The sequence below is a fragment of the Sparus aurata genome, chromosome 15 (assembly GCF_900880675.1).
Source record: "Sparus aurata chromosome 15, fSpaAur1.1, whole genome shotgun sequence".
Taxonomy (NCBI): Eukaryota; Metazoa; Chordata; class Actinopteri; order Spariformes; family Sparidae; genus Sparus; species Sparus aurata.
This window is the reverse complement of record NC_044201.1, coordinates 15,617,753-15,645,742: the sequence shown is the minus strand read 5'-3', so window position 1 is coordinate 15,645,742 and position 27,990 is coordinate 15,617,753. Positions and strand designations below refer to the sequence as shown.

General features: G+C 40.6%; 1 protein-coding gene across 1 annotated transcript; it reads right to left on the bottom strand.

The window, feature by feature from the left end:
- Positions 1-285: 285 nt before the first annotated feature.
- LOC115596320 (heparan-alpha-glucosaminide N-acetyltransferase) lies at positions 286-27,990 on the bottom strand. The gene is made up of 18 exons (XM_030441243.1): positions 27,858-27,990; positions 27,471-27,565; positions 26,264-26,382; positions 25,217-25,335; positions 22,575-22,644; positions 22,418-22,484; positions 20,014-20,096; positions 17,017-17,093; positions 14,796-14,826; positions 14,538-14,698; positions 10,736-10,848; positions 10,411-10,532; positions 9,608-9,731; positions 9,421-9,507; positions 7,360-7,437; positions 3,277-3,347; positions 2,090-2,202; positions 286-922 (listed from the first exon to the last, which is right to left on the bottom strand). The coding sequence occupies exons 1-18, from the start codon at positions 27,937-27,939 to the stop codon at positions 741-743; spliced, it is 1,794 nt and encodes a 597-aa protein (XP_030297103.1). The 5' UTR covers positions 27,940-27,990; the 3' UTR covers positions 286-740.

The following is a 27,990-nucleotide window of genomic DNA, read 5'->3' as shown; positions in this document are numbered from 1 at the left end:
TGGATTTGTGTAATTTCCCTGATTTTCTAATACAATGAGTGCAAGAGGTGTCTGTCCCATTAATGACACTCCGTTGTGAGCTGTGCATCTTGACCCCTATTAAAGTACTGTCACTTGGACAGCAGATGGTACCAGCACACACACAGACACACACACACACAGACACACACACACACACACAAACACACACACACACACACACACACACACAGAAAAAAAAAGGAGTGGCCATGGCAACAGCCTCATAATGGCTGGCCTGGTGTGTAGTGGAATCACTCGGCCTAATTTGTTAAGTACCACCTCAGTATATTTGATTTAATCAGGCTATTTGGTGCACAAAACAAGTGGCATCACATAAATTGTCAGCTGCCCACAATGACAGTGGATCAGATATCTTAGTTACACACTGGTTGGTGGTTTCATGGATGAACATTTTCACACTTATATTCCACCTGTGCCGCAGCTTGTGTTGGATTAAAACTTGAAGCAGTTCGTCTGAGCGGCTTGATTTTTCAGATGGCTTGGATATTAGCATTGGTACAATTCATTGAATATGTAAGTGGGGAGGTCGTATGTCACTGAAAAGTAAACTAAACCCATTAAGCCGAGAACAGTTGGCCAGATTTTAAAAAACTACAGCAGATGTTATAATAATCCATGTACCTTATCATGAATAGTGTTTGTTTAGAATTTAATAATAATAAGAGAGCAGCATCCACAGAATAGATGATCATGCTGGTTTATATTTTGAGGAAGAATTTCTTCCTGTACAGCAGGTAAGCGATGAGCACCCACAGTGCAGTTCCCCACAGGCTTTGGAAGAGCCACTCCCAGTGGCTTGCCTGGAAGCGCATCTCCCAGCTGAACGGGAAGTAGAAACCCAGCAGAGAGTGGCCAACATATACAAAGATGGAGTTCATCCCTGAGGAGGAGAGGAGGAGAGACAAACAGCTGTTAGTGAACAAGGCTCTGCTGTTTTAAAGGACCATTTCTGTTTTTTTTTTTTTAACCTTTTCTCTTTATCAGATGTGATACCTTGCACTCACCAACTCCACTGTAGAGATTTGGAAGTATATTGGAGCAAGCATTCAAAAACTTTCAAAATAAACTTAAATTGTACATTAATCATTTAAAACTCATGTCTCTGACTGCAAACAGGAGTAAACAAATAACTGGAGGATAAGAGAGAGAGGGCAGCTTATAACCTCTACAAAGCAATCCAAACCTTTTAAGACACACACTAGTATTGACCCGTCTTGATAAAGAATTTCAAAACATATAAAATGATAGGTAGGCATACTAAATGTTTTAATTACATGAGATGAATACACAGCTAGCTTGGTTGGAAGGCTTTTTGCTGCTAAAGTCGCCTGGATCCAGTTGATCCATGGCAGCTAATTTCTGTATGTACCTTTGCACTGGCAAAAATAATTGATCATATTTTTGCTTCTTGGAATACCTAAAAGATCAAGTGACAAGTGTCTGAGCACTAGTGCTAATTTTGTTTTTATTAAATGTAAGGTGATATGTAAGGTGAGTGCAAATGAGAAAAATAGTAATTCATACAGAGATTTTGAGTTTTGCATGGTTTGATTTGACACAACAACTTCACCAGAGGTCGGCTGGTAAGTGCAAAGTGAGCTTGAAGCATTGTCAAAATGGCAGCAATTGTGAGAATAAGACACAAGTTAAACCTGCATTTATTTATTATTACAACATGCAAATGGATATAAAGTTGATAAACCAAAACAGTAAAGTCATAGGCTAAAAAACCAAAACAATCAGCTGAAAGACATTAAAATGTTCAGTAGAGCTGATGAGAACTACAGAGTCACATGAGTCAGTTAAGATCCACTTTGTCAGTAAGATGATGTTTGAGTCAGGTTCAGAATCTCCAAAGCAATTAAAACAATGTTGAATAACTTTGTGTGGGTTCAGCACTAAAATTACCCAGATGGTTGTCAGAAATTAAACTCAATAGCACGTGATTGCACATCTTGAACACGCTGTTTCTGAGATTTCTATTGTAATGAAAGTATATATTAACCAGAAAAATACAGTGAGGTCTTGATTTGTGTATGAACAGTACCTGGGTAAACGAAGGGCCGTCCAGCCCACCAGCCTTTTACGTCAGTGACAAAGTACATGCCTCCCAGCAGCAGGAAGGAGAAACAGCCCATACACATAACATACGACAGCGACCTGGAGAAAAAGACCATCAGCAACACTTCACAAAGACAGCATCTGGGCATCGCTGAAATGTTAGTTACACGGTGTAAACAAGGGTGTAAAAACAAGGAGTCTATCAATCCTGGTCTACAGATAAATAACACCCAGATGTCTCGAGTCAATCCAACGGGACAGTGTGCTGGATTCATCTGAAGCATCAGCAGTGGATCCTTGGCACGTGCCCCGTGGAGCCGTGCCAGCCAGCCATGTCCCTGTCTGCTCTTAAGTGCAAGAATGTTTGATGTAATATCATCTGATGTAAAATGGCTGCCTCCTGGAGCCTCCCTGCAGTGGGCCTTTTTATTTTTTATCTCAGCTGAAGTGGGGCCAAAAAGGACTCTTGGCTGGGAGTTAATTACTTCTAGACATCCAGGCAGGGACTTGTACTCAAGAGCTCAATAACCTGTGCATGATGAACTGTCTATAAAAGCCAGGCAGGTAATGGCGAGGGATGAGCGCAGCGTTAGCGGGGCCCCAGTGGAACATCATGAAGAATTTGCTTACACATCACAGATGAAATGGTATTCTTCCTGATGCAACATTAAAATGATTCACATCATATTAAGGGGAACATGGGAGATGAAACCAACGCACAGCTCATCAAGTAATCTACGTCTAAGGTGGTAATAGTGTTGTATTTCATGCTAAATCATTACAAACATTGATCAAGATGCCAAGCCTTGTTTTTCCAAAAAGCAATATGATAGTTTGGGGGCAGTTAGAATACACTGTGGTTGTCTAGATTCTTTTCCCAGAGCCTGTTGCCATTCCACACGGACCTGGTAAAATATGAAGTGAGTGCTTCTGGGGCAGAGAGGATAAAGCATCCTTTATTTCACTGGCCGTAAGGAAGAGCGATCATGTTAGGAGGATGTATAACCGCTCCACCTCACACTCCTGACAGGACTGGGTGATTATTTACAGTCGTAGCTGTCGTTAGAGGTAAGTAAACGCGTGTTTTAGCAGCCTTGATTTGTGCCTGTTGGAAACCCATCCTTTCTTTTGTGAGGAAAAGTGGCTGGATTTAGAGGGTCAGGAAGCACTTACCAAAGGTTCTTATTGACAGGTATAAATCCTCCGTCTCGTGTGCACTTAGTAAGGATGGCTGCGAAGATTCCCTAAGGGTGGAAATGAAACAGATTTCAAATCGATGGAAGGCGATAAAGCAAGCAGCAGAAAATGTGAGGCAACAGAATCAAGCGAGTCCGACAGATTAAACGATTATCTGAGAGTCCGATGAACAAGGTCCGTCAAGTCACACACACACACACACCTACACACACACACCATGTGGGACTGAAAACACGCCAGTGTGACCATCCACACTGAAATGTTGGGCCCCCTACAGAGTCACACCCATTTGAGGCCAAGTTGACTGTGTATGTTCTGATGAACTGTGCATCAAAAAAAGCTTTTATTCTCCCATCTGTCTACCTTTACATGTGATTTAGATACTTGAGGAAACATTTTGTGCTCCACAGAGAAACGCAGGCCAGTGGAATAGAAACTGAACAGGCTTGTTAGGTGGATATCCATCATGTGTATAGATGACAGAATCGATGGTGTGGAAATAGCCTAGCCGGGGCTGGATTGAGTCTCCAGGCTATCCAGGCAGCAGGATGTGGGATGGGGCTGGTATGTGGGGCAATCGCTCAATTTCAATCTCTCACTTCTGGGGCCTGATCGTTGGACTTTAATTAACAGGGGCTGTTGTTTATTAGGAAGAAGATGCATGAGCGGTCCTGAATATCAATCCGCCACAGAAATCTCACTGCAGTGAACCCTGGCGTAAAATCTTGGCTGTTTTTTTTTTTTTTTTTTTTTTACTGTATCAACACTTTCTGGTGAACCTTCTCTGTTCTTTGTGTGTAATATCAATCCTGTGGCTGGTTGGCTGGGTGCGTGCAGAAATGAGCTCCCTCTTCCACCGAGCAGACCTGCTAATGTCAAGAGCACATGTCTGAAACAAGAGGCAGTTCAGCTCTGCTTCCTGCCTCCCCTCTGAGGCGAAATCGTATTAGAAAAGTCAATATCAGGAGCAGGCCGATCGCTAAAACTAATTTTGCTTTCTTTGTTGGAGAAAACACTTTGTGCGACTAAAAATACTTTAAGCTGCTGAGATTAGAAAAAAAGAAGAAAGTAAAGCAAACATACATCAGCAAAACACGTGGGACGATTACATGCTGTATTCACTTTACATATGGTCTGTATCTGTTCCCAGAATCAATAAGAAAGAAGGCGCACGGTCGGCCATTGCAATGTGAGAAAATCTATTTTACAGTTATTTTCTATTCCAGTTAACCAGGATTTAAAACTCTTCTATTGATCCATCACGAAACACTTTATGATGCTGAATATTACATCTCCAACATCATCATCTTTAGCAGCATTCACATCACCCATGTAGCATTAACTGGTGAACCATGAGATATGGTGGAAAAACATAAAAGCCTAATGTTTATTTATTCCGTCATGTGTTACTTTATCACTCTGTGCCTCTGGGAGAAGCCAAATGGACCTAATTTATTTCACCTCCCTCCAGTCACTCCCTCCACAGAAATAGTCAATAAGATTCAGCACCAGGAGACATAATGGGGAGATTTGTCATTTAAGAATTGAGGTTAAAGACATTAAATTCTCACAACAGAATTTCAATTGATTCTCATATATAAACAGTTTATATATATAAACTGAATTTTTTGTTACTGTTTTACAAAAACAAAAGACCCATTCCCCGGACATCTTGATTTGTCATATTGGATTTATTACATTAAAATTGGACCTATTACAGACCTATTGGATTATAATACTGTAGTTGTATTGTGTATTTCAATAAACTTTATTATTTTGTAATGTGCTCTTTTAGCCATGCTTACACATGGCAGTGTTGGTCCGTCTATGCATCACTTCAGTCCAGACTGAATAAATCCCAAACATAATTTTGCACATCCCCTTTAGTTTTCTAGTGCTAAGAAGTCCTAAAGGAACCCAGAAATTGAAATTCCATCATTATCTACTCAACCCCATGCCGATTGCAAAGTGGGGTGAAGTTTTGCAATCCAGAAAACATTTCAGTGTTGCAGCTGAACAACTGAAGTAGATGTGGACTGGTTTTAAATCATATTGATTCAAAAACACGTTATTTCTATTTCTGGTCAAACTGTTCCATTAACAGTTATTTGTTTGATTGGCAGAACATGTAGTAGCCACATTCATTGTAACCAGATGATAAAGCTTAAAGACTTTGCTAATTCACTGACTTCTTATCATTATTTCTGGCTGAACTGTTCATTTAACATCTATTTGAAGGACTGGTCCCTTCAGGATGAACTGTAATAACTCGAACATTTTCCTCTTGCACCATCATCAAGTAAATGAGTTCATGTGTCCAGCACTTTGGTTTATGACCAAATACCTGCTAAACTAATTGCATTCCCATTGGCCTCAGCTTAGGCCTGGACAATATATCTATTATATGATTATCTGGATATGAGACTAAATATTGTCTTGACTTTGGATATTGTTGGACATAATTGTTGTCTTTTTCTGGGTTTAAAGGCTGGGTTAATCATCATATTCACGTCCATATGGTTATTCATCAAAAACCTCATTGAGCCCTATTTCAGCTGTACTTTATATTGCTATTGTGCTAATTAGTCAATGTTAGCAAGGTAATATGCTAAATTATAAGTATGAGCATAGCAAACAGACCTGCTAAGTGAGTTGTGAGTACATTAGCATGCTGATGTTAGCATTTAGAAGTAAAGCCTCACACAGCTGCAAACCTGGAATCAGACTATTGGTCCTTTCCCTCTTTTTGTGGGGATTTTTTTTCTGAACTTTTAGGAAGTTGGGCAATCAGTCTGCAGCATTGGGCCACACAAATAAACTTGTCTTGAAGCGACAAATCTACATGAAAGATGTAGTATAGATAAAATGAAGTTAATGTTTTCTTAATTCCTTCAGGGTGGTTAAATCAGATGCAATCTGGAGGAACATGTTATCTTAAATGGCAGAAAAGGTAGAGAAATATATAAACAGTGACATAACTTAATACTAATGGGATCTCTTTCTGTGTATTTTTCCCTGACTGTGTCTACTGGCCCCTTCTTTTCATCCAGCACAGTTTGATTTCAAAGGCTGACTGATGCAGCCAGCTCCTCCAGCTCCATCATCGCTCCAGGTCAAAGGACTGCCCGTTCAGGATGTCTGCCTCCACAGCATGCAGGCTCCTACTAACCCCGTTTCGCAAACGAGCTCCATCTCTGCAGCATCTCACTGTACTTACATACAAACAAGGGCCAGGCACAGTCCAGCAGAGCCTGGCCCTTCTGCACGGATGTCTGTCAATCTCGTCAGAGCGGACTAACAGCCTCATGTCACAGGTTTAGAAATGCAAAACGGGCCATCTCGTATAACACTATGCTTCTCCCTGTGGGATGCCTTCCCCCTCTAAATGAAACAGAGGCCAGCTTGCCACTTTTTATGTTTTAGGACCACCCAGAATGAGCCGAGATCCAAAACAAATACATCCTCAAATGCTATCAGAGCAGATTCATGAAGATATTTTTCTTTTTAATTTTGGATTGAATAAAACTCTAACTCTATACTATTCTGGCCGTCCTGTCTCATGATTTGTCTGTAAATGTTTGATGAGATTTAGTACCTAGGTATATGAATTAATCATGCTCTTCATTAGCCATAATGATTGCAGCAGACTGTAAATAATATGCACAACTATTCTAATCTAAAACCACATTTGAGACACTGGCAATGAGAGACAGTGTGTATCCCCCTGAGGCGCTGGATACCCACGTCTGCCCGGAAACAGAGCCACACATGGACGTCGTTTAATTGTACTGAGATCACACACATGTCCTCTACTAAGTCCTGCTAATGAATGGCTTCTGCAGCTATGACTAATACCCCAGTGGCTGGAAAACACTTCGCAGAGTTTACCTGCAAGGGGAAGTAAAACAGCAGGAACATAAAAGTGCTCAGCGCCGGGTGAGTCATCGAGGCAGGACGATTTTTACAGTGATTTGTTGTCTTGGTTTTAAATCATCAATTTACGTTTGTCCTCGTTTACTTTACCAGCTGTGTTTAAGACCTCCACATGATGTGACGTACCAGGATGATGGCCCACACGAGGAACCGACAGAGGATGTGGCAGTTCATACCCTTGTAGTAAATGATGATTTTCCCAGCCTGTGGAGAAGGAGGCAGAGATAAGCACAGTCACCGCAACTCATTCAATCATACATTTAATGAGAAATACCATGTAAACACCAACAACCGGTGTGTCCATGTATTCGCCCTTGGGTAACTAAATAAGCCTGGGATGTGGGTGTCGATGCTGTGTCCCTGACGCGGCGGTCACATTTCTCCTATCCTGTTGAGCCAGATGTGGGGTGTAAGCCATCCGCACCCTCTGATTAATTTGGTGATGATGAATATGTTTCAGCTGAGGACATTAGCATGGATGAACACAGAGGAGGGCAGCGGACACCTGGCGTGTCGTCTAAGACTTGCTGACTGAAGGGCTCAGTGCTAAATACCCACCGGGAATTGAGCAATGTGGCTGCTTTTGCGTGGCAACTTCCCACAACACAAATGGTTATATGTGACACTGTGGCCGTCAGAGACTCAGGGTCAAAGACCAAAAGCTTTCTCCTCGCTTTCCGACAACATTTTGTCAATAAAGGATGGCAGCTGTGTACCTAAAATGAGGCGGGAAAAAACCTTTCACATAACCTTCATTGAAGTGCAGTTAGTTAAATGTAGTCTCGTGGTCTTACAAATGTTTTTATCATCACTGATCCTCTTGGTAAAGAGGATCTGGTGTAGACTGTGCACAATTGAAAATATATGAAAAGTCCATTGTAAGAAATTTAGATTAAAGCAACATTGTGCAACTTGCTTTACCTTAAAACAGCTAAAAAAATCATGTTGATGGTACAGAGTCTTGTAATAGGATGAATGGTGTCTCTGTCTCAGCCACTCCACCTCCTATCACTTGTTTCTGTACTATGTATCTTCAGAGGGTGGGATCACAGAGTTACATACCTGTTTACTTAAACATACAAGTTTGCAATACATAACATTGTTATAATGTAATGAGTTTTGTATGTAGTTAGCTCCTACATTACGTCTGAGAAATTGTTACAGACCTGGGATTTGTATTTACCACAGTGGTGTTGCACTCAGAAACTGTGGGGGGCACCAAATCGCACAAAATTCCAGTTTATACATAATGTTGCATTAAGGTCATAGCCACAAGATTTTCAATGGTCTCTGTTCCAAAACAACTGATCTCCAACAAAGTCTTGTTACATCTGACTTAAAGAAACTGTTTATCTCAGCCAATCAGTGGCCAGTACTGTGAGGACATAAGGGGCACTTACTTCTTGTGCAGTCTAGCATGACATTAAATAAATGCTGCAAAACTAAAATGTCATCTCATAATATTAAAAGACATTTAAGAAAGACACAACCAATATGTGTTTCTGAAAACTGTTGCAGGTCACTTGCTTGCAATGGCTGTCATTTGTACTTAAAATGTATTCCCAATCAAAATGGTGACTATTGTCTGATTTTGAAAATGTGAAATTCAAAATAGTTTCAGCTTCACTAATAAAATTTCAGAAATCATGAAACCAATTAAAGGGTAATCTGACCTTTTAGTTAGCCTTTAAACAAATAACATTTTAACTAAGTTATTAAATAAAATCACAAAATACAGTCTCACAGAGAACATTAGTCCAATTTCCAACAAGTAGCAGTCTGTTGTCTGATGTAGTAGTATGTTGGACATTCTGGACACTGTAGAACAGGGCTGCCCAAAGTGGGGCCTGTGGGCCAAAGTTGGCACGCCACAAGGTTTGATTTGGCCTGCTAGATATTAGCAAAAATAAAAAATAAAAATAATGAGAAGATAAATATATAAATGTCATAAACACAGGAGAGAAAATACTTTTGATTAGAAAATGGGTCTTGTCTCTCTGGGCTTCAGTATAGTACCATTTTAAAAATGTTAAATACAACAGGTGCTTGGCCCGTGGTCCACCTTTAACTTGTGGCCCTCCAAGAGAAAAAGATTGTGCACCCCTGCTTTAGAGAAACTCTGACGTATTAGAAATGCTCTTGCGCCACTTGTTGAATCACACATGAGAAATAAATGATCCGTCCTACCTGCATCCCCAAGAATCCCATGACAATGGAGTTGATTGTACCCAGAACCCCCTCTGGGTCAAAGGGCTGTGTGGTGTGATACATTTCCTGGAAAAAGCAACATGAAAAGGACAAGCAAGGTTTTTTTTAAATTTCACCCTGTAGCTTTCTCGATAGACAGATAAAATAATGAACAGAAAGATCTTACTTTGCATGTGGGGTATCTGAACATGTTATCACCAAACATCCATCTATCAACGTATCCTGCTGCGCCTCCAGTGCAGTTTGGGTAAAGACCGTTATCTCCAATTCCACCAGCTCCCAAATACCCTCTGAGAACAAACAACAATGAAAAGAAAAAAAGACAATTTGTAGCACTGAAAAGGTTAATAATTAAATAAATTATTATTATTAAAAACAACCTGAAAAGCTCTAAAAATGAATAATAATTAAAAACAACCTAAAAAGCTCTAAACATGAATACTGGATATGAATCCAGGCTCCTCAGGCATGTTTATCTTACTGATGGCAAAGATCACCTCTTATTTTTAAGATTTTTGCTCACCTTACATTCCACTGAAAAATAAAAAACAGTCAGATGTTGGAAGAAACACAAGAGCTGTGGGGGGAAAGCATTACAATTTGAATTCACAGTATTGTCACACTGATGCCATGCAGGAGCACAAAAATGGAGGGAAAAAACCCCACACAAAAGCACTAAGCAGAAGACTCGGAGCGAGGAAGATGGATCCTCTGCCTCTGCTCCTCTTATTGCACATGACATACTGAGATTGGCTAATTATGCCCTCTGAAGCATCCACTACAGGCCCATAAATCACAGTGGTTCATAACACCAGCAGCAACACAAGGTGCACACTCACACCTCTGCTCAGCGCAACAGCTCCAACTGGAGATTATCTCAGCATGGAGAGCTGGATGAAATTTACAACTTCTAGCATATGTGCACAGTGAATTAATGGGTAGACTAGTCACAGCTTTGATTAGACTTACGTAGGGCAGTTAGGCACCGGCATGAGGAAAGTGATGCAGAGCCACAGAGTCTCCAGCAGGATGATTATCAGCCACTGGGGCCAATAAAGGACCACATCCTGGATGGGGTTCCACCAATGATGCTGCATCATACAGTAAATAATTCTCATTAACATAAAGTTGTCTTTAAGGAAAAAGCTGGAAAGCCAGGTGAAGTTTTGTTCCCAAGGATCTGAGGTTCACACTGCAAATTAGCTGTATCTAAATGTGCTGTTTCAGGTTGGACTTTCTTTGTCTGCCCCGCTGTGTAATGACAGACTTAAGTGAACTCGACAGAGCCGCTCACCGCTGTCAGTGGGATTTCTCTCTGGCCCCAGAAAGTCTGCAAGAGTGACAGAACAAAGTAGGTGAAGCCCAGACGCTGCAGCACTCCAGGGATCCTCAGCCAGGACCAGGACACTGAAACACAATCAACAGCACACACAATGAACCCTCGTGTGTGCCTTAACACACAATGATGAATACTTGAACTTACAACTCAGGTACACGCATAGATGTAACTCAGTGGTGTAAAGCTATTCCTATTTAGGCAAATTATAAATCAGGAAATTGATCGTATTGACCATGAAAACATCCTTTAAATCATTCTACTTCCTGCAGGAGGATGATGGACAGCAGACACACTGGTAAATGGTGTCAGCCTTCAGGATATGGACATGTCAAGAACGTGGGAAGCTAATCAAAGATTCACAGTTATCTCTCTGTCTCGACAAATTGGGGAGGATAGGATTGGCTTTTGGTTGAGAGATTGATGGTAATCTACACATTAGTTAATTGAAAACCTCTTTGCCACACAAAGTGCTGTGAAAAAACAGCGTTATCCCAATCATTGATCCGGCTAAATCAAATAAGAGGAGGAAATCTTTCCTTTCATAGGAAAAGAGGAGAAGAGAAGAAGCTTTTACTTTTGACACATTTGTTGAATCTGCAGGTTACACCCCCACCAAGAGCATTTACTCTATCTGTCCCCACAGATAATTGTCATTTAAATAAAAACCATCCTGAAGTCACAGTTTTAAGGTGAACTGCAGGAGACTGTTACATCTTTTGTTTCATTTTGATCAATTCACACAAGTTTTTTGTGTGAAATTGAAACCCTTTTTGACGTTCAATATCATTTAAGAAGTGAAAGCTCTGCTGTCTGCTTCCCTTCTCTGAGCACTTTCATGAAAGATTGAATAAAATAATGATTCTCTGGTGGAAGTGAGCAGAACTGAATAAAGCCATCTGAAAGTTGAGCAAATAGCTGAGCCAAGAACTTTTCAAAAATAGTTTTTTCTTCTTTGTCCTCTGAAGGACTTATCAGTGCAGGTTCCAATCTGACTTTCTGACCTCAACTACATTGGACTGATCTTCTCTCGTAAACAGTTGCCATCCAAAAAGAATAACACTGCCAAATTATCACATGTAAAATCTTGAAAACACCAATTTCATTTTAAAGGTGTAATTTGTAAGAAAAAGCCAGTTGAATATACAGTAGCTCCAAAACTATATGGGGCAGCATAGCCGCTAAATGCTGCTCACTATACTCCTTGCTGTAGCTGTCTTTGGCTGTAGCAACTACCTGCCATTAGCAAGACGCTCAGTTAGCCGTGGAGCTAAGTGGTCCTATCAGCTGACAGGAGTCTGCTGACATCCAAGCTTGGATTTTGATGGGTGTTACACACTGTACAAAGGGGCTCAGTCAACCAGGCTCAGCCGCCTCCCAGTGAACATGACTGGACACTAGACTGGGACTGAACACAGCCTCTGAGACTGAAGGATGCCAGTTGGAAGACAGAGGAAACAATACAGAGGTGATTTACAGCATCCCCAAACAGGACAATGACTTCGGGCCCAAAACAACACGGCAGGTAGAGACAGGAAAGGCACGCTGCAAGAGAGAACCTTGTTTTTTTCTTGACATTTTGATGAAGTTGAAATTACAGTTGAAATTACAGGAGACTATCCCATTATCCCCTCGTGCAGTACAAAGAGGTATTATGACACAGGACAGGCAAGCGTATTCACTAATTCAGTAGACATCTCTGCTAGACAAAACACAGATGTCTTTCACATAACGTCAACACTGTTAGTGTTGTTAGTTTGTTAGTTGTTAGTTAATTTTTTCAGGCCAGGCCATATCTTACATATTGACCCTTAAAAAATTTCAACTTCTGAGGTATCAAGAGAAGTTGCCATGTTCTTATCTTCACCACAATGTGCTTTTGAGTTTATTAAATTAACTCACAGTAGTATATTAGTATCCAGCTAAAGCAACAAAACAAAAATGAAATAGCCAGTTTCAAAGCATTTAAAACTGTGCTGACAATGAGCCTGACATCTAACCGTAGCTGTATTTATGTGAAATGACTCATAGTTGATGTCAAAGGTTAACACCTTCTCCTCTCTCGTCTGACATTGAAATGGTTTAACATATTGAGCTGATATGACTCCATTCTCTTATTGGATCAAACCCTGGGACTGAACTGTTGAGGACGTCCTTGGAGACGGAGGGCAAAGCTGCAGTTTATGGTAAAAGTCACAGTGCTGTTATGATCAACCCCAGCAGCAGCCTCTGCAGCAGCTGCATGGGGCTGGGGGGTGTAACACTATCTGTTTGTAATTGTCCATTACCACACTGCTTGTTTTTGCTCAATCTGCCTCTGTTAAACGTCCCCCGGTGCTGGATTTTGAGACTACACACACAATAACAATATTTTTGTTAACCCAGTTACACATACATCCACCCAGGAAAGTCCATTAGTGCTGAGGATGGCTAATGTGTGAAGGGCGCCCTGTGCATCCCCAGGTGGACAATGAAATGGGGATTTTCAGCCTGCTTCCCCTCCTTTAACCCCGACACAGCCCTGCAGCCCTTGCTTTTAGCACAAATCTGGATCTAAACACATATAATATCTCAACTGACTTTTATTGTTGTGAATGTTATGAAATAAAGCTGAACAATATGGTGATTGTTTTGAAAGATAGTATGCTTGCGACATGTTTCACAATTGTTGAGAATGATCATTTTTCCATCCATCCATCCATTTTCGTCCGCTTATGTTGATCATTTTTGCATCACAAATTTTTCATTTTCATTAGAATCATGATCATATTGGATCTGTGCCAAACACACGTTTCTTACATCTGAAGAACAAGATGTGTAAGCCAGGACATCTCTGAAGTATTTAGCAATATTAATATTAATATTTTTGATTAATTGTGTTGCCTTATTATGAAAATATCCAATATAAGATGCATTTTACTCATATCGTGTATGACATTATGGATGCAGCTAAGGATTCAGTTCAAAATCTATTAGTTTGCAGATATTTTTTTCCATTCATACAAAACAGTGAAAAATGCCTGTGACAATGTCTTGGAACTGAAACTAATGTTAAAAGAGACATATTATGCTCATCATTTAGTTTTGGTGATTGATTACCCAGTCTGCTCCTTTTGGTCAGCTTGCACACGCCAGAGAAAGCAACACTCACTATGTCTTCAGTCAGTTCTTTCAAGTTGTCAGCTTCTGATAAGCTTCACTTCTACTTTGTTTTCAGTCGGAGAGAGGAGCTCCCGTTGGCTTGAACCATGAGCTTTTTAACTTTCAAATCCTTTTATATGGACAAGAACCTAAATAACATAAAGAACAGGAAAAAAAATAATAAAAAGCATAACAGGTCCCTGTTACACATATTTTCTTTGTCAAACCAATAGTCAATTTGTGACGAAAAAGTAGCAATTTATCGCATTGGAGAGGTGAAACTATCAAATGTTTGGCAAAAATTATGTTTACAATTGAACTTTAATTTATTATCAAAATAGTTGCCAATTAATTGTACGTCGATTGATCAGTTGTTGCGATAGTATGGATTTGGATCTTGAGATTACTTTGCTACAGAATCAGTCTAAAGTGCTTAATGTAACATCATACACAGGTAGAGCAACATTTTTCAGATGAGGGATGCTTCATCACGAGAAAAGCCTTTTTCTGTTAGACATGCTAGAGTCTGTTTAAATCTCTTGGCTGTACAGAACAAGAACATCCACATATAATGCACTCGTTCCATTAACAATCAGGGGGCTACATATTTTGCACCTACATGGTCCGTCTCGTGGAGAGTAGTTGAGGAAGCAGAAGCCGAGCATCAGCAGGACGACTGTTCTCCAGGTGATTTTGCGCAGCAGCTGCAGGCGGCTGACTCCTCTCCTCTGCATGGATCTGAAAGCCAACATGACTGAAGTCCCAATAATAAACACAAACCTGCAGAAACAACAGTGTTAGTTTATTAGTGCACAAAAATATACTCGTCTGTGTTTCTTAGAATAGAAACTGTAAATGCCCTTTATACCAAACCTACCACGGCATGACAAGATCTGCCACAGTAAGACCTGCAACAAATCCATGCAGAGGCACAAATTAATATCAATAGACACACAGATACTTGAATCTGAAGCTATTAAACTGGGTTCACAGTTCTCGCCCTTTCCTAATCTCTTCAATCTAAAGGGAATAGAAGGTGAATTAAGAACAATGTTATGCCCTTAAAGTGCAACTTCCATCATTAACTATCCATTTTGAAAAGTGTGATTAATAAATATCTACACTCCTGTGACAGCAGCGGTCCTGCAGCACAGAGAAGATTAATCAAACCACCCTGAAATCAATACACCCGTGTAGATGTGGCGAATAAACTATTATGAAATTTAAATTGAGAACGCCCTCAAAGGATGACATGGATTTAGTTTTTTTGAACTTTGATTCACTTCTGAAGAAAAGGATTAATCTGTCTCTTTGCTCAAGAGCCCCTTAACAGTGGCTGCTACAGGAGGTGACTGCTACTCATTCACTGCCCCCTTCTATATTCTCCTAGATGCCATTTAAACACCCTCCCTCCTTCGTCTCGTCTCCTCCCTGGTTGTTAATAACAATAAAAATCTATGGATCGTGCTTTTGATTGGGCTCCTATGAGGAATGGCATCCTGTGTGTTTGGTTTGAGACGGCATTTATCATAATTAGTGACAACAGGTCAGAAAATGCTGTAGACATGATGAGGAGAACGCTGCCATTGAATAATTGCCTTGAGTTCACACAAGCATTTCATATCTGGATTTATGTGAAAGAAGGTGTGCATTAATGTGAGAAGTCTCTGCTAATCCCATGAACCAAACTGACCACTATGAGCTGTTGGCCCTATCAGGGTATAAAGTCAATATGACTTTTTTAACTGAAAGTAACTGTTTCAAAATCTTTTTGATGTACACTAACTTGTATTAGGAAGAAAGGTGCTCTGTCACTTCCACTCTCATGTCAAACGCCTGCGCTTGCACTGTGTAACTTAGGTGAACGGGTTCGGTCTTAAGGTTTGTGTCCAGATGGTAACCCTAGACCTAGATCATTTTACGCAAAACCATTGTTCCCTAACCCTAACCAGGGAAAGCAAGATTTTTGCAAATCTACAGTTACCATTTATCATTGATCAATATCCTAGGAGAAGTGTTTAACACTTTATGGTACTACATCACACACCACCAACTATGACTAGCTTTTAAGTTTTTTCATGAAATGGGCTATGTCTTGAATTGTTGCACTTGCTTGATGTTTGGCTGTGCTAGCAGGGTAGCTTTTACCAGGTTTTGGTTAGAGGTAATGCAATCATAACAAATGCACATGTACAGCTGACAATTTATTGTTGTTTATTGTTATTGTTTATTGTTATACAATGGTGTGTAATTGCAATGTAAAGGTAACACAGTAGTATTCTCTACTTGGAAAATGTTTTGTGACATAGATCCTTTTTACAAACTGAACAGTTGTTTACTTCAACTCTCAACAGTTCTGTAACATTACCTTTGCTTCCAACCATAGTGTTAACGGTACTTTTTCATCCTGAAGTTAGTAACTTTACCTATCACCATTTGCCTTATACATATTGTTAACAGTATTTACCATTAAATTTTATATATTTTGTGTTTCTGATCATTTTGAGAGTCGTCACTGTGTCTCAGATAACAACAGACAGTCTCCCAGCTTAGCTTAAGCGTGGTCATGGTGCTTATTAACACTGAATGACAAATGTAGGCTACACTTGCCAAAGCGAGCAATAAGGTTGCAGTTATGCATATGCAAAATCACCATTAGCCTGCTATTCACTACCATTCTGTCTGCTATAGGGGAAAGAGTTCAACTTTGGTGAACTTTGACTTTGCAAAGTCACAGCCATGACCAATAGCAAAGACAAAGACATATTTGTGGTTGACCCTTTTAAATGGACTATGAATCAGCATACTGAGATCCATGTGCCTCACATCCTGCACAGCTAACATTTGTTTACGTGTGACCGTACCATAAGCTTTGACCTCATTACTCATAAACTTGATAGTGATTTTCTTTATTTTCATATTTGACTGGCAAACCTGGCTAGTGAGCTGATTATCAAACCAATAAAAAAAACTCATGTCCAAATGTCCAACGCTAACTGTGAAAAGTGAAGGCAACTATCGTGAGGATGATATAACGCTGAGTATAACTAGAGTTGACACAGGAAATAGACACTTTTATTTTGTATTTTTTACTTAACCGTTCCAGGGTGCATGTTGAAAGAACCAGTAGCCACCTCCACCATAGTTCACAAAAACCATCACTGTCAGGGAAAACCTGCAAAGACAGTACAATGAGTAAGCACTATAGTACACAAAATGACACGTCAGTAATAACTGGGTTAACCTTCATGCAGTAGAGTGAGCAATGGGTGAAACTGCTTTCAAACTATTATCAAACACATGAAATACAGAATCAAACATTCACATCTGACTGTTTTCTTTCAACTTAAACTAATACATCTGATACAATATTAACTTTTGAATTCAAGTTAAAGAGATCAGAGGAGGGGCCCGCCTTTTATTCTGTCACACTCAAATGCAAGGTAATGCAATCTAAGCATTATGAATCACTCAGGAAATGAACACTTGTCCTCTGGATCTCCTCAAGCAGGAGTGCTGACTAAAGACTTTGCGTCTAATATATGATACACTTTATACTTTAGCACTGGCCAAGGCTGCTGAAACACAGTGCACGTGATGGAGTGCTTCACTGAATCAGACGTCGGAGGGAAAAAAGGTGTTTGCGTTGCATGTCAGAAACTGGGCGGGGGCCATTACACTACACAAACTTGTGGGGGAATGTAAATGGCGGCTGTGGAGGTTTGCTCCGAGGCAGGCTCCATCTTTCACAATGCTAAACATTTATGCTTATGATTCATGTGTTATTTAATCAAAAAGAAGCAAAGAATATCATCAGGGGGTCTTTAGGAGCCATAACAAGATTAGGACAACCTCTAAGAACAAGGCGGTCTGATAAGGTCCACTGTATCTACCTCTGCCTCCTCTTGTTTTTCTGCCTAGATTCAATTAAGAGGTGCACCAGAGCCATTACTGCTCTTCTAGCCCCAACCTGCTGATACAAGATTTTAATCGGCCACTATCATCTCAAAAGGGCTATTAAAGTAGAGTAAATCCTGCTGCATGTGCCCATGTACTCTTTCTGCCTCTCGCACACACACACATATAAACGCACGCAGGCTATCATTTAAATTTTGACGAACGTACCCTTTAGTCGCCATAGTGACAAAGACAGAGGTTAAATCTCTGGTCAGATGAGACCTGGTGAAAATCACTACAGCATCTGGGCATCTTTTTAATCAAAACACCCAGGGTGTCTGTGAATCAGAGCTTCATTTTAGGCAGATTACATTAAAAAACGCCGACATATGTGACAGTAGAGGCGGCTAATCATGATTAAGGGAAACTATAAGTGCTTAATTAATATTATGTGCAATGAGATCACTTTGTTTTATGTTGCACCAAAGTTAATGTGCAGGTTGAGGCACCACAGGCTTGTTTCTTGGTTACTAATCAGGTTAAAGCTGTAAATATCCCCGTGAAGCTCGCCACTGAACATTTGTCACTGCAGTAATAGACTTAATTCATGTCTGGGAATCGGTATTCATGATTTATAGCGAACAGATTACAGATAGACGTGTCTTTCTTGCAGCAGTGACACCTGGTTATGACTCGCTGATGGACGCTTATGGACTTCTTTGATTTGAATCACTGTACATGCATTACCAATTAGAGGGCTAACTTAGCACATTTCGCCGTTGCAAATGGATAGTTACACTCTATCACTGCAGAGTATTGGGTTACCTACTGTACTGGCCATATCAGGTACCCAATGTAGACATAATAAATTACTATTTGAGTGGAAATGCCAAGGTTCTTTAACTTCAGAGGGTATCTGAAACTGAACCGGAGGAAAACTTGGAGTTTAGTCAAAATAAGGCACGGAATGAGTCAGCCATCTGGTGTTAAATGTGACTGACAATCCTTTGTTTTGCTGTAATAGTTGTTCCCTCTGTTGTATAGCACTGCTAACTACTGACGGTGTGATTTTCCACAGTAGGGGAACTGGCGACAGGCTTTTAGCAGTGTGGCACAAGATTAAAATCCAAATCCTTTTAGAAAAATTAACGTGCAACCGTACCCTACTGTTCTCTGTATATCATGTCAGTGTGAGCCTGAGCAATGATCAGGAAAACCTTTCGGGCTCAGAAGAAAAGCCTTTTGCCTTCAGAAATGTCTCAGCATTTATGGCAGATGACTGATGTGTCTGTTCTCTGTAGAAAGTTGTTACTTATCAGGGGGATGGATCATAAGTCACAGGGCTGAAGAGGCACACGCGGCGTTAATCTTGAGTCCTGAGTCACAGTTTGATTAAGTGCGTTGTCAGGTATGAGAATTTCCAGTATCACCAATCAGGACATCAATATTGCACACGTATCTGTAACCCCGGAGTGACATTTCAGATAATAAGATTGAGCAGGACTGCGGCAGGAAGTGTAAGTGAAGGGAAATGAAATCAAAATGTATCCTTCCCTTGAACCTCTGTGAATCCTGATGTAAATGTGCTCAACCAATTCAGCTCCCAAACTAAATAAAACTATGTGGTGTTTTGAATACAGCCCATATGCACGGTGGTTTCAGATGGCTTTTCATCCAAAAGGAAGCCGCAGATGGAGAAGATGCCAATCGTCTGCTGGATGATGCTGCCTCTGCGCTGCTGGATTTCCTCTCGCTCTCGGTTTTGGCAGGAGATCTATGGCCGTGTGGATGTGTGCTGATATGTTGACGGTATTATTACATCAATTATTTGGCAAGGGGGAGGTCAAAGCCACACCAGCATCCTGTTTCCAGAGAGGCGTGCTTTGTGTCTACCCCCAGGCCACAATTAAGGCTAGCAGGGAGCCCAGATTCAATCACATGCATCACTCCTGTCCAACAGAAACACAGTGTTCTAAACCCGAGACGCACTGATATCAGAAATCACGCCCAAAGCTATACCGCCTGATAACAAAAGCTTGGAGGAGCATGTGGCCAGACTGTGACCCCTGTAATTATTCATTACGCTGGGCCTGTAGATCTTCATCATGCCTCAGACAGCTCTAAAAAGAATCAGCATGAGAACGAGCCACATGTGGTGATAGACTGATAAACAGGATGATTGTTGATGGCATACATACCCTCGGAAAGTGTCCAGCGAGCGCAGACGTTTTGGTTTAGCTTCAGTGGTGTTGTGCTCGGCTTCAGAAGCATGTGGTCCGTCCTGTAAAAACAATCAGGGGGTAGACAAAATAATATCATAACTTTGGATTTTAAGTAACTAAACACCAGTGTGGGTCATATAAGGTAGCAACATTTGTTAACCCATTATTTGTAGCTTCTGCATTTCAATCTGTGCACTGAAATTGTGGAAAGGTTTTAGATGTGGAACTGCTACTTCTTCTGTAGGAAAGACATTACTCAGTTTAAAAGAAAGCTTGTATTTTCAAGAGGTTAAGAGATTACTGTTGTTTTATTTTCATGTTAGTGACAGAGTATGGTATTTGGGTTGTACATAGAATTTGGCAAATTGGTTATAAATTGTATATTTGTTAATTGATGAGTAGGGGAGAGAAATAAAATAAGTATACAACTTCCTATAAACTTCTATTATTTATTTCCCTACTGTTTAGGGGAATGGTCTTTGAGTTTGTTGTATAGGTTTACTGTTCCTGTCATTTCATTGTTATGTTCAAAATTAAATCAATCAATCAATCAATCTGTTGAATCCCTTGTTTTGTTGTTATGTATATGTTTCAACTTTTGAGTGGTATTTCTTTCTGTTGTTGCTGATAATTTTCTGTTTTTAGGACTTTACATTTTTTATATAACAATAATTTAGACACATTTTTGGGGCAGTTTGGAGGCAACAGAACAAGATGTAAACATTGATCGCCTCATATAGGAAAGTCGCACATCTATAAGGTGTCTTTACGGATTTGTCCTCTTTTCTTGCGAAGCACTTCCCTCCTTCGCCTCTGATTGGCTCACACTGGTGTTCTTAACCAAACCCTAACCAGTCTCACTCCTCATGCCCAAACCTAACCAAGCCAATAAACGAAGGCCACCAATCAAAAGCAGAGTCGGGCGTCTCTTAGCAAGGACAGCTTGGTAAGGCATCTAGGAGACATGGAGCAACAATAGCATTCATTTAGAGTTGTGTTTCTGGTCCCCTGCTGAATGTAAATCCAACGTTTACTCTTTTTTTAGGTCTGTTTTGGTCTCCACTTTCTCAGAGGGCAACTGCGAACCTGAGGCAGGTTCGTCACTGGGTGTGTCCTTTCACATTACATGAAGTCATCTGATCCAGTGTTAATATAAAACTATTGATCAGTGCAGCTTTAAATAATTTAGCTTTTTTGTCAATTAGAAGCCCACTTACTTGCCTCACGTTGCTTTGAATAATTACAAGGCAAACTGCTGATTACAGGACGTCTGTTAATGGCTGAATATGGCATTTAGTTGAAAAAGACCCTCTTTTGTAGCAGTGATTATTAGATTTTATTTTTGTTAGAATTGAAGTTTTCACTTTTGAAATGGCCACATTAATGTACGTAACCTCCAGGCTTTAATTTCAATTTTGAAAAATTGACGAGTACACATTAAGAAAAACATAAAATAACATCACTATCATATACTTGTTCTTGTTTGAGTACTTTATGTCCCTGTAATTGTTCCGAGATGCAAAAATGTTGACTAAACCAAAAATTCACATTTGTCAAATGGGTCAGAATTCCTCTAAATTATGACTGGCATCTCTGTCCCGGGTCATCATCTGTGCGGTGTGGCGGCGCCTCTTTTCCCCCCGCGCTGTGAAGGCAGCATTGAGATGACTCTGGCCTGTTGCCCTCTCAGTTGGATTAGCCTGACTCACTGGCCTCCATGCAGCAGTTTAAAGAGCCAGAGCAGGAAGACACCAGCACTAATATGTTATGATGGATCTGCATGCCATCCAGACAGCATATGGAAGACAGAGACATCTTGCTTGGACGAATAAGAGGAGCCATTCATGCTCACCAAAAATACACAGCAGCTCCTGACATCCAGCAAGATGATTGGACGGATACGGCGCTCTATCGCTCCCATGTAAGTCTGCTGTACAATTGGCTCTGCTAACATTTGTATCAATCATTCCATTAGTGTCTCCCAAATGGCTTGATGACTGGAGTCTCAGAGCAATTTTGGTATGTATCTCTGGCAGTGTAGTTAGCCAATGAAAATAATGCAGTGTAACTGTTGGATCATGGCAACGCTGACATTTGCTTTAAGAAAAAAGTATAAAAGTTAATCATCTGCAGCAGCGAAGAAATAACACTGGTGCAGCGACTTTGTATGGTGATTTTCTACTTTAGTTTCTGGGAACAGGAATTCTTTAGCACAAACAAAAGCAAACAAAACTGTGGTTTTGATGCTTGACCACTCATCTGATGGAAATCCTATGATTGGTTTATGATTGATCGTAATCTAATCAATCAAGTTATGCATCGGTGTCATCTCATTAAGATATTAATCTAAGGCATTCATTAGAAGCAGCATTTTACTTACATTATCCAATGAGTTTTGTGGGCCTTGGCAGCAAATGGTCTCAATAAATTTTGATGTACGACGCCTCCTGTGAACGGTACAAAAGGTTTGAGCTGCCTGGTTCTGATGGAAGAGTAATCAGTGCAGGATGTGGATGATGTAGAAAACACATGGGCACCTGCATATGAAGGGTACCACGACGAATAAGAGAGCAATTACAGCCAGTGAGAGAGCTGCCACCAGAACAGCTGTAAAAACAAAAAGGAAATGGAAATGTTTACAAATGGACAGTGTGTAATCAGACTGTACTGCCCTACGTCATTATGTCTGGAAGTCCATGTCAGGACCTTTGTGCAGTACATCTCTATCAGAACTGGATCTGACCGGGGATAAAAGGCCTGATAACCAGTCCAAACTGTCAGCCTCATTCGCCTCTAGACTCCCTTGTGGTTCTCTGTCAGTCAACCAGTGTCAAAGGGGATCCCTCAAGTGACAAACAAGAACCTAATGGAAAACTCTTGGTCGATCCATCAACTCATTTCAATCACGCTGAGTAATCTAACCCTGCAGGCATCTGATGGGGAAAATGTAAGGCTACACTGGGACAAGGATGAGAAAACAAAGACAGAAGCGAAGGAGCTGGAGCTGGAGGGCAGCATAGATAGGAACGGGGTCAAGATGAGGTTAACAGTATGAGAGAGGGCACGAATGCAGAGATGTGCTTTATTTGACAAATACGTAATTAAATATACTTGGCTCACAGAGTCAGAACTGGGTTAAAGCCTATGGATTTATTTTTAAGCAACAAAAGTTGATGTTAAAGGGACAGTTCACCCTAAAAATCCCCAAAAGACATATTTTCCCTTTTACTTGTAGTACTATTTATCCATCTGGATTGTTTTGATACAAATTGCCAACTTTTGGAGATATCTGCTATAGAGATGTCTGTCTTCTCTCTGATATAATGGAACCAGATGGCACTCGGATTGTGGTGCTCAAGGTGCCAAAAACATATATTTGAAAAAATCAACAGCAATTTCTCTTTCCAGAAATCATGACACGGGTTATGAGTGTTTGATTGAGTGTTGTGAGTAGTTTCATGTAGGAACCCTTTTCTTTCACCAAACTACAACCGCCAACCATATGACCGCGCAGAAGATACGATGGCTCGTCCTATAGATGGATGGATGTACAACATCAACCGTGTCCTTCTCAGATGAGCTGTAACATTAGCTAGCTTAGTTAGCGTAGTAACCTAGCCTCTCCTTAACAAATAGACCGATCAAAACTAGGTCTGTGGATTATTATGGGTAAACAGGTCATGATTTCTGTTCAGAGACCTTGTTGATGAGTGTGTTGTTTTGGTGCTTTGAGCACCACAAACCAAGTGCAATCTAGTTTATATTCAGAGAGGGCAGACATATCTACAGCTGATATCTCTAAAGCTTAGCAAAAAACAAATATAGATGGATTAATAGCGTTACAGGTAAGAGGGGAAATATGTAATTCCTACCTTCTTTACTGCAAACAAAACTACAAATTTGTGACATTACTGCTCAGTCATCAGCACCAGAGAGACATTTTACGGCTGTGCTATTGGTTATAAAACTATAACCCACAGGCTCAGGGGATATAATTTGGTCTTCTTGCGTCAAAGCATTGGAAAATAAGGGGGCAGTACGCACAGTGTTTGTCTTCAGTGGAAAAACAAACAAAAAGAAGCCATTTCAACCTGAGCTGAATCCACACTGTGACATCTACTCTGAACAAAGGGCAGTCGCTAGATCGCCGTGAATAGTCACGGAATCTCTGTCCAATCTCACTAAAAACACCATCTCAACACATGAAGTGAAACAAAATCCAGCAGTCATGCTCACTCTGTTAGTTACTGATATTGATATAAGTATGGAAATGAAAATTAATTGAGGCATTTCAAGACATGTTTAGATAATCAATATGTTTGCCAAAGTCGAAAAAACATTTAATATGAGTCGATATTGTGGATTTGTTTGTAAGAATCAAGGCCTCAGCAGGTGACTTGTGGTTTGTGGTACAATGCAGAATACAGTACTAACATGTTTAAAGGGTGGATCTGATAGCAGCTGCACAGAAAACATATCCTTGAAGAATACTGCACCCAACAACAAATGACCTCATGAAGCCCCATGGCCGATCAATCCGAGACGCTGAAGTAAACTTTGAAATTCCCTAGCAGGGCAACTCTAACCTGTCTTGAGCTGCTGACCAGACCATTACTTAAGCTGAGCAAGTCCTATGGGGAGTTTGTGTAATCACCGGTCTGTGGAGCTAATGGAAGCTCATCATACTGTGAGGGGTGCAGTCACACTGACCATATATCTGCTTGGATAATGGCTACTTGGCCTTAAAAGTCTGATCTACAACATAATCTGCAATATTGTTAAGTAGAGTGTACATTATGGAGAGTGACGCTTTCAAAATCCCATTACGCCCTAATCCTTCCACACTCCCTAATGTATTACCCACAATGCTCCACGTGTGGAGCCGGGCTTCAGCACAAACAGAAAAGCTTTTCTTTTATCCCTTTTCAAGAAAGCATGTCTTATCTGATCAATACACATCATGTCCCAGGAGACGGACGAGAACTGCTGCACAGTAGATGTGGACAAGCCGAGTGATTCTGCTCTTTGCTGACTCAATTAGGTAGAGAGCGGATCAAAGGTTCGACGTGGCTTCTTTTACTGTCACTGTGGCTCATTAAAGCAGCTGTGTGATTCAAGGCTATGCGACTGATTGCCTTATTTCGTCATCCTGCGGTCTTCATCAGTGTTGGGCACTTACGCAGGTATGCGTTGTTTGGTGTTTTATCAACTTTGTGAATGCAGCTGGGATCACTGGTGGCCTCTGACATCTGGATCCGAACAGAGAAATAACCACCCTCTCCATATGTCTGACTCCACCTGCATCCAAAAGAGTGAAACACTGAGATACACTTCCCGTAAAAGCACTTAAAGCTACATGACGTTTTCATTTGATCACCTCTGAAGTGATATTTCCCCATAAATACTTTTTTTCATTCACTGCTGCTCCTCTTCCTCTTGACTTGACTGTAAACAAAGAGACTCTTCCCATCTCTTTCACCGATGAAGCTCAGGAGCACCACCTAGTGTCTGCTGACTTAAAGTGCGTCCCTCTGTCCTCTCGTCATCACCAGTTTCAGGCCCCAAAAACATGCATTACACGCTCATATTGATCCACTGTTAGGATGACATACTAGCTATCACTTGGAGTGTTTTTTCAAAGGGGAAAAAGGAAATCAATAGCTCCACAGTCTGGTTAGAGACCTCAGCATTGATCTAGGACGCACGAGACCAGCCCTCTGAGAGGGCAAGAAGAAGCACCAGAGGCTTGTCATCCTGCAACCAAATCCCTGGCACCGTGTTTACAGGTGACCCCCAAATAGAAAAACTCTGCCCTGGTGTCCCGTCATTGCTGACCGTTTTTAGAAATGGCAACTGTCTCCCACAGTTAACATCCCCGCGAGGTTTCCGCAGGACTTTGAAGTTTTAATGAGCCCTTTTCATCAATATTAGAATGTCAGGTCTTATTAACCCCAAATAGGCTCCTGATCGATACCCTGCGAGCTGGTTTAAGGGAGGGAATCACTCAGGTCCCGAAAGCAGGTCAGGATTACTCCCCCAGCCCTGTAAATAATCTCAAAGACTGCTGATGCCACCACACTATATTATGTCTGAGCAATACACTCCCACAGGCAAGAGTTCAAATGAGTAAACAGGAAACAAATCAGCATTTTTTTTTTTTTACCTCTGTGTGATTTGTAGGTGAAACCGACAGCTGTTTAGTGTGTGTGAGTTTTCAACTTGTTACCTGCAAAGAGATTCGTTCCTGGTCTGTGAGTCCACTCGCATAGTCAGAGTGAATTTAGTGCTGACCACTGATGCATTGCTGTTGTTGGGTTTCACAGTGGCCAAATGCTGATACACACACTGAGAGTAAAGACAGGAGAGACTCTGACTTAATGCACTTCATAACATTGGATAGTCTAGAACAATGAACAATATCACATTGTCTCGAGACAAATCTGATGGTCATGATGATTAAAGGTAGAAGGATATAAGGATTCAGAGGTTTTATTCGTCAGATACAGGAGCAATATGTGTAGTGAACTGACATGTGGCATGTTCCTGTGGTTGTCTTAAACTAGACCAGACCAATGTGGAAAATATGGATTAAAAGAATTTGAAAGAAAAAATTATAATAAAGTAAAAATGTACACATCACAGGTGCAAAAAGGGAATGAGCAGGGCAATGCAAAGGATTCGCTGAAGACAATAAGCTTGTCAAAATAAAATTTCAAAAAATGTAGTTTATCTGACATTCCTAATAGTTTTGCTTCTTCATTGTGAAATACAGGGTTTCCTCTCCATGGGTTCAGTTTACTTGTCATGAGGAGTACTGCAACACCGTTGGATATATCTACTGTGACTCTGAAGGGAACTTTCTAAAATCTTACATAGCAGTCGCTGGTGCTAGATCAATAGATGATTGACATAAAGTCTGCACCACTGTTGCTCCGTTTTATTTATTGATTGGCACATCCACAAGTTCACATGTGATGTTTTGAGCTACTGCTCCTCTTCAGACTCGAGTCTGCAGACTTTGACAACTACAGGCAGACAGACAACTTGTTAAAATCTAAAATTTGAGGAATCGAACCTGATGATGACATCAGGAGACATCTTGACTTTAGATTTGTAACAGAAAGACGGAATTACTAACCGAAAAGACTTGTGCATTACTTGTCTGAGAAGATCTGCTTAAAGACGCTGAGTTGACTTATGTTATAGACTAGGGACTACAAATCAGGATAGCAATGTTGACCATTCTTTTAAAAAAGAAAATATGTCTTTATACTGTTGACTTGTTCTGTCTACATTGTTTTGCACGTTTTAAAATTGACAAATCCAGACGTTTATATCGTTTTTTGGAGAGCTAAGAGTGTTTAGCAGAGAAACCTTGACAAACAGATAGAAGAAGGGACAAGACAAACAGGGAGACACCATATCTTCTTTACCTCGTAGCAGTAATCTGACGTGTAGAAGACCTGAACCTCTTCTGTCAGCTGGTTATGAAATGTTAACAAAGCCTGGTCCATTTTCACAGCAGGCTCTGCAGACATTTAGAGCAGCACTGATTTACAGCTGGTACACAAACAGCTTTCTGTACATCGTAAACACAATATATAAGATCACTATCATCATCAGGATCATTACACTGACTCAATAGTATTGATTCAGTAAGTTCTCACACCACACTAAAGGCATGTCCACTTGTTATATGTGAATTTAAACCTTGAGTACAGAGATCAAACAGTGATTGTCACAAGGAGCTAAGCTTTGGTAGCTTTAAATCTGAGCACCACAATGACCCACGTACTACTAATGAATCCCGGAAGACTCACTTGATTTTGAATGTCCCCCATAGCTGCTGGTCAAAAGGATTAACACAGTTAGACTTGTTTGTAGCAGTCTCCTGGTCTCCATGTTGCTACTTGAAAACAGCCACTTCCACTGCACATCTTTATAACACTCACA

What these genes read in the sequence shown, in the direction of transcription:
- LOC115596320 (XM_030441243.1), bottom strand. Translation starts at nt 27,939, where the DNA reads ATGGAGACCAGGAGACTGCTACAAACAAGTCTAACTGTGTTAATCCTT. An exon ending in TGGGGGACATTCAAAATCAA is followed by an intron (nt 27,566 to 27,857) that starts GTGAGTCTTCCG and finishes AAATGTCTGCAG; the next exon opens with AGCCTGCTGTGAAAATGGAC. An exon ending in CGTCAGATTACTGCTACGAG is followed by an intron (nt 26,383 to 27,470) that starts GTAAAGAAGATA and finishes CTTTACTCTCAG; the next exon opens with TGTGTGTATCAGCATTTGGC.